At 38.8% G+C, this 7,644-nt stretch overlaps 1 protein-coding gene across 1 annotated transcript in view; it reads right to left on the bottom strand.

Moving 5' to 3' along the window:
- cps1 (carbamoyl-phosphate synthase 1, mitochondrial) overlaps window positions 1-7,644 on the bottom strand; it is a 48,638-nt gene that overhangs the window by 1,485 nt on the left and 39,509 nt on the right. Inside the window, exons 33-37 of the mRNA XM_035676604.1 lie at window positions 7,304-7,378; window positions 6,818-6,916; window positions 2,226-2,285; window positions 1,943-2,055; window positions 49-178 (exon numbers count right to left, since the gene is read on the bottom strand). Coding sequence (XP_035532497.1) covers window positions 49-178; window positions 1,943-2,055; window positions 2,226-2,285; window positions 6,818-6,916; window positions 7,304-7,378 — 477 coding nt within the window. The remainder of the gene's footprint in view (window positions 1-48; window positions 179-1,942; window positions 2,056-2,225; window positions 2,286-6,817; window positions 6,917-7,303; window positions 7,379-7,644) is intronic.

The raw sequence follows: 7,644 nt of genomic DNA, 5'->3' as shown, positions 1-7,644 counted from the left end.
AGAGAGAGAGAGACAGATAGACAGTGTAGTAGTGTGATGTTTACTGACCTGGTAATTGGTGATGAGGGGAACACCGTGGTCGATAGACATCCTGCGGATGACGAAGTTATCCTTCAGGTGGCGTGTGTTGTTATTGGGCAAGTTGACCACCAGGTCAATATGACCCTCATTGATCAGTCTATAAATACAAACAGAGATAACATAATCAGAGAAGATGTTCATGTTCATTCAGACAGGAATGCAATAGAAAACACATTCTTCCACAGACTCCATATTTGTTTATGACTGTGGTTATGGGAACGCTCTGATTAGCTCCATTGACCGATTGAGGGTTGACGTTTGTTACCTCCACTCTTGTGTACAGCACTTTGAGTATGTTCACTGGGGTTGCATGCCAATGGGTTTGTCATTTGTGTTCACATACTCGTGGTTTGGCAGTCCATACAGTTGTGTCTCTCATGTCGCCCTTATGTAAAACTGTTGAAGCGAACTAGCTTTGACAAGCGGATTGTAACCACCTGCCCAGCACAATAGATCAGAGAGAAAAGTCAACCAGTGAATGAATCATCTAAATATATAGCAAGCCAAAGTGCTTATTACCTGGATATTTTACTTCACTTTATAGACCATACTGTTATGTTTCTGCTGGAGGTGTAAGTAGTCAATCCTTTGCTGAAATGTTTCTTTTATGAACTTGTTAAGCTGATTAGTGTGAGATCTACCTACATCAAGCTACAGATGTAGCAAACCAAATTTCTAGAACAAAGCTTTTTAATGAAGTTTAGTTTATGGGCAGTTTCCTTGCTCGTAAGATTTTCTTTTCACGTGGAGTTGACAATGACCTTGCAAAAAAAAGGACTATAAACCTAATATTACCCACTATTTTAGCAGTGTTTTAATTAATTCTCTCTCTATCTCTCTCTCACCCTCTCTCACACACATACACAAAACCCTGGCTTCTGTATTGCTTTTTTCATTTGAAGGCCTTTGACAGACAGCCTCGAATTAGGACTGAATTCTAATACAAAATATGGAGGACAGACAACAGTGACAACAAAGGTCACGTTCTTCTCTATAAAGAGTTGGCCTCTATGTAACCTCGCACAGCTGATGCCAGCCAGCCAGCCAGCCAGCCAGCCAGCCAGCCAGCCTTATGTGTATCTGTGCGCTTGTGTGTGTGTGTGTGTGTGTGTGTGTGTGTTTTGTTTTGGTCTGGGCCTATTAAATTCCTTTAACATCCTCTTCTTCACCAGCTCATTTCCAAACATATGGTCCAGATGGCTTCATTGTAGCACAATCATGACTTGTTTGTGGAATCATTAGCTGAAGATTGCAGTCAAAGTCAGCCTGCTGCAATTATTCTATGTTGCTAGAACGTCTGAAAGGAGTTTCTACGTTTGACAACTGAAAGCGAGTGGCGTTAAACCTAGGTTTAATTTGAACCATTACTGGAAGAAGTGCAGTCAGCTAAAAGTTGTCAGAGCTTTTTTGAATGATAAAGTATTAGTTATAAGTTGGCTTTATTGTTGGCCACAGCCAAATTAAAATCGAGATGCTTCAACTGCTTTTTTGATTTCCCCAAACTTGACTTGGCGTTGGTCTGACATAAGACTTTCCTCGTCCTACTTATTCAAGCCCTATTTCTGGCAAATGCAATGACTCTGGACTTCTAAGTCTGCTACATCTTTGATCTTGTCAGCGTATTACAGCTATAATGAAGGGGCTATGCCCTTAGATCTTAAGGCAGTATCTGATTAGATATTAGACTAGATATCCCAATTTTGAATCTATTGAAACACAATTTATACATTACTTAAGCAAGTCTGGGAGTAAGCAAGTTTGGGCTCATAGTTCTACATTAGCTGGCTTCATTTCCATGTTTCCATAAAAGTGTCAAAGTATTTAAACGTAAATTTACTGTTCAAAATTAATATTTCCCAACCTCTTAATACTGGGCAAACTGGTGTCTCCTTCCTTTTCAGAAGGCCAGGCAACTGGAGTGGCAGGCACATCATTGGCACACAGCCAGGCAGACGTGGCTTCAGTAGCGTAGAGCTAGAGGGCAGAAATAAGGCAACATCACAACAGAATGTGATAAACAATATTGAGGGGACTGAGCTAAGTCTTTTTTAGAAGCATAAGAACCATCTCCATCAACCAGTGTTTAAAAATCATAGAGGAACAAGTGTCTGATTTTCAATGAAGTCTGAGCTTTCAGTGCTTACCTTGAATCCCTCCTCTTTCAGCTGGTGTGCTGTAGCCAGGAAATTGGGTCGGAACGAAAGCTGGATGGGAGGGGGAGTAGAAAGAAACAAAATGCAGCATTAATACAGAGAAAATACGTGTTTTGTGAAAGTTTATCTGTGAAAGTTTAAATTTCCCCTTTTCAAATGAGTTATCTATGGTGCATTCGTGAACCCTTCAGAATAATGGGAACTATTAAACAGATTGAGACAAAAAAATGTTTTGCCACATTCAACTCTGACTAAATGGCATCCCCAGTGTATTATTGTCAATTTGCTACTACCCCTAAACAAATAAAAGGGTTAATTTGACAACATAATGCTGTCATATGTAGGGTGTAGCTCATAGGAACATATCCAAGTACTAAAACAGTGGCTTCAGGAAATACTCAGACCCCTTCAACTTTTTGTCACATTATAGTTGGAGGACATTTTATGGTACAAAATGTGTTGACATGAAAAAGGATTGCAGTGAATATATCTAATAAATCTTATCCTAAACGGAATATGAGCAACCTGGAGTGCAAGTAGAGTGCTATGTAGCATATTTTTTAACTTTGGACCGTCTACTGGGACGGTTTTGCCAAGTTCTCTGACAGTACATGTGTTCAGTGTGTCAACAGTGACAACAGCAACATTGACTGAATATCTTCCAAACTTACAAGGAACTCCAGTTGTATGCACATTTTTTTACTCAAGACCATGTGCTTTCTGCTCAAACATTTAAGCTCAGGTAAAAGTCTGGCTGAGTTCTCGCTGTCTAGCGTAGCGTCCCCTGGGTCTTTCTATTGACGGAATATTGCTTTATCACTTCATGTATAATACAACTGAATGCTAGTGTTCGCTACATTTGCTTTGGAAATCTGGGTTTAGGTGCCAACTATAGTTTTTGTAGAATGTTGGTAAAATAAAATGTGGGTATCTTCTGTTTGCCATTGTTATCTGGGCACTTTTTTGTTTTTTACTGTTCTTAAGTTAGTTTTTTATTTAGTTCTGTTTGGGTGAAAAATGTGCCAATCTCTGGACAGTCTTTTGGCAACATTGACCTTATTTACAAGCACATTCATTTTCTACTATTATTCTGAATATGACAGAATGCCACATGTAATAAGGTTAATGTAAACAGAATATTCCTTTTGGATATTTATTATTCTGAATGTAGCATGTTGTTTCGTGGGATATGCCAATATTATTCAGGTTTTAGGACCATTCTTTGGATGTATACAGCACATTTGAAATATGCGTCTCATTTGGGGTTTTTACCACAGTTTGCAACACATGGCATTTTGCCTGTTTACAGTCAGCTCTGTATATTGTAAAACATTGTGAAAGACTTGGTAATCAGCAGGTTTTTTTTATATAAAAGAGGGAGGCTGTATTTGTGCAGTCAAACAAGTTCACCACCAGTGGGAAAATAAAAGAGGTAAAGTCGCTCAAGCAGCTCCAGCTGTTACACTTTGACCACGAGAGTAACTGCAGTTTGAAAAGGAGAGAAAGTCCTAATTTCGGCAAAAAACTAAATATTTTGTGCATTTAAACACAGTCACTTATGCTGAAAAATGAAAACAAATGGGTATGCCTACCCACAGCAACTTGCACCCAGAATCCTAGTTTCAGAAGTTTCGATCAGTGTTGTAGAGATCACTGTTGTTTTGGACATGAGTAGGAATGAATAATGAATCTTTGTCTCAAACTGTGAACCCTGAATTGTTGCCAAGCTGTAAGCTTACTGTATCATCAAATCCCTAGTTGTGAACTTTCAAAATAACGTGTCAGAACTTAGCTTAAGAGTGGTATGCCTCTACCAGCTTTCACAACAGTATTCTGTCTTGCTTATTTATTGCCAAAGTTTTACTTTCTATAGTTTCATTTTATTTTCAGTTTTCATTTTCTAACAAGTATTTTCCAACTGATTATTGTGGGGGGCATTTTATGGCTAACAGAAGATGCATGTATTTGTTGGCATTAGATGGTACAGGTGTCGTGTTAACCACTGTATATAAAAATTTACATTATTATTAAATGTCAAATTAGTTCTACAGAAAAACATTTAAAGCTTGAAAAGAACTGAGTTCCTGCAATTACAGCAACCTCCACGTTCCCTGTTGATTTGGATTTGTGATAGGTTTAAAATCTTCAAAAAATAAATTTGTCACAGAGCACCTGAAAAATCATTCCACCAAAGATACTTACACTGCTGAAAGCTCCTTTGTGAGTTTTTACTGCTAATTTGCAAGTGATTATGCTCAAACTGGGTGCCCTTCAGCTTAGTAAACAATAGGCTTGCTAAGATTACTGCTGTCTCACCCAAAACCATTGTGATATAGTTAGACGTATTTTCTATATTATGCAGCCAACCTTAATAATAACAATCTTATATGACACAGGTTTCTAGTTTGGTTTGCATTTTGACACGTAGCCTCGGTATTGGTGCAAAAATGGTGCAGCTAATTAAAAAGACAGAGGCAAACAGTGAGAATTGAGAGTGTGATGGAGAGAGAGATAATGACAAGACAGCAGCAGTTAGCTACAGTCTCTTTAGTTGTCACTGTTTCCCTATGGCTTAATATACCAATACTATGCACCATGTACCAATACCAGGCACTCTGTACTCCCCTTCATAGTATTCATTTTTGCTGTCAGTACATAAGAAATTAAGGGAAACACACACACACTGACAGAATATGACATGCATCAAAACACCAGCATCCATTACTTTCTATATAGACTCACACGCCGGGGGGTGTCTTAACACTAATCACTGCAAGTTGACGTGTGTCCATTTTTCAAGATACACCATGGTTCTATTTTCAAACGTTGACGTGTGTGCAAACTTTCCAGTAAAGCAGCAGTTTCACATTCACCCCCTGCAGTAGCACATTGCAGCTACGGCCCTTTTACTGCGTTTTCTATATGATGCATAAAGTGTGTGCTACGAGTGTAAATTAGGGTTACTTCAGTCAAATCACACGAAGCAACAAATGTAAGCATTAAAAGCCTGCTAACTAAAAACACAACACTATTATTATATTATTACCTTTTATGGTTATAAGGTTAACCTGTTAGGAAACAACTGCTTATTCACAAGCATTCATTTAGCATTCAAATGAAGTCTAATATTCACACTTCTTGTAGCTCTGTTTTGCTCTTTAATCGCTAAATGCTCCACCATGTTCACCAAACGGTTGCCAACTTTGGGAATTTTCCTAACGTAATGTGCAATCCTACAAAACAATTAAATTAGCAATGTTAAGTTAGCTTCCCTTGGCTGAGGAAGTGACTACTTTAAGTGGTAAGCTAACATTAGCCACTTACTTGGAACAATCTCTTGTGTTTTTGCCTTTGAAAAGGTGAAAGGCAACAAAGCCTATCTTTCAAACATTGGATTCAAAGTACTGCTCTAGTACCCCTTGCGCATGCTTTAAAATGTTGAATACTGCAAAACGTGATTGACAAGCCTAGAAATTGTTGCTTAGCTATGCGGTTAATCAATTAATAGGCTGAGGTATTTAGAAAATGGTCACAATTACAAAGGCAGAATTTCCAATGTAGGAAATAATATATAAAATCTATGTAAAATATAGATACATTATAGAATAATAGTGCAATAGTACGAGGGAGTCTCCATACTGACACTGTAGCACCTGTGTGAAACTGAAATTTACCACCCTCAAGCTAAAGGCCACCAGACTGCCTCACAATCAAATAAAGACTCTTTTAATCCTCCTACTACAATCTTTCTCAAAACTTTCAGAGGTTAATAATATCTGTGTTGCTGTGTGTTCTGGATCTGTCATCCTAAAATGTTTGTGCTTGTCAGCCATGTTACGGTGTGTATGTGACCCCAGGTAGCTGCCTTGAAGTGGACCTGTTCCCCAAGAGCACCAATTATACAGCTAGTGTTGTGAGTGTTTTGTTAAAGCTGCATTAGTCAAACTAGCAGTTTGGCAACCCGGGGTGGCAGCAAGACTTAATTACTAAAACTCATGTAATGTGGTGTCATTAAACAGTACAGTGCTCCAGCTTACATTTTGTTCTTTTCTGCAGCTGAGTAAGGGAAATGTCTTTGCAGTAAGTTTCTCCAGCAATGGTGATTCAAGACTTCTTTTTGAAAGAACACTTAGTTGATGAGGAAAACATTTTTGTACTGAACTAGTTTTGTCATTTTTTGTGTGAGATGTTCCTCTTCACTGTGGGATATTTTATAATGAGGATTATTGTTTGTTTTGGATAGTTGTTGACTGAGTTTCATGCCCATGTATTTCCTCTTCATTCAGGTATAACATCATCAGCTCTACTAATCTTATCCTCTCATCTGAGGGGCATCACCAGTTCCGAGGACTGATGGGTATTTAACCCCTCTGGGTCATTCACACAATGTCACTTGAGACTTAAAGTCAAACAAGATTGTTAATAGTCACATGAATCAAGGTGTGGCATTGTAAGAAGCTGTTATAGCCTATAGGATTTAAGCCACCTGTTCAGCACTTTGCATTTGGTGTCTTGTGGGCAGGAGGTACCAAAAGGAAACGCAAACAGGAGGCAAGTGGACTTCCAGATGGCTGTAGTCTTACCTGAATCCCAATCAGAATTCCCTTCTGCGGTAGCTTAAAGCCTGTCGACAGCATAGCCTTCAGGAAGGCTGAATAAATGTTTGGTCCAAAGCAAGCTACCTGCAATAAAACCCAAATAGACACACATGAGTAACTGTAAACACTGACTCTTCAAATTAAATGGGTGAAAAAAACAACAGTGCACACATCCCAGCAAAATTATTCTGGTGTGGGGCAAAAAAAAAAATAAAACATCACTGAAGGCCACAAAGCAGGAAAAACAGTCTGCACACTAATGGGCTCCAAATAAATATTCTCTTTTTTTTTAAGGCAACGTACCAAACTGGAAGATCTGACCTGAAGAAGATCGTTCAGATCAGAATGTTAATCAAATATTTATTTGGAGCCCATCAGCTTGCAGACTTTTGTTGTGCCCAACCCCCCCCAAACAAAAAACAAAAAACAAAACATACACAATAATTAAAACAAAAATTGGGTTGGGCTTACTTCTCCAGTGGAGGCCATTTCACAGCGGAGCACAGGGTCTGCATCCCTCAGCCGTGGCCAGGAGAACATGGGTGCCTGGTGAAAGAAGGCAAGAGGGAGGGATTTGTTTCAACATGCTTTTGAAGTAATAGGACAACAACGCATGTGATGCTAATCGAACACCACTGAAATTATGTCACCTTGTTCAGCGGCAAACAGTAGTTACTACAAGTCCCAATTTCATTTGGTCAGTTGGATCAGTTTACCAAAAAGGCAGCTCTCATGCTGTTTGCTGTGCCTGTTGTTTACGACAGATTGCTGATTATTGCCATTAAAAAAACTAGTTTTTACCAAGAGCAGTG

The sequence above is a fragment of the Morone saxatilis genome, unplaced genomic scaffold (genome assembly GCF_004916995.1).
Source record: "Morone saxatilis isolate NCDOM2014 unplaced genomic scaffold, NCSU_SB_2.0 Contig5, whole genome shotgun sequence".
Taxonomy (NCBI): Eukaryota; Metazoa; Chordata; class Actinopteri; family Moronidae; genus Morone; species Morone saxatilis.
This window is presented reverse-complemented; position numbering and strand designations above follow the sequence as displayed.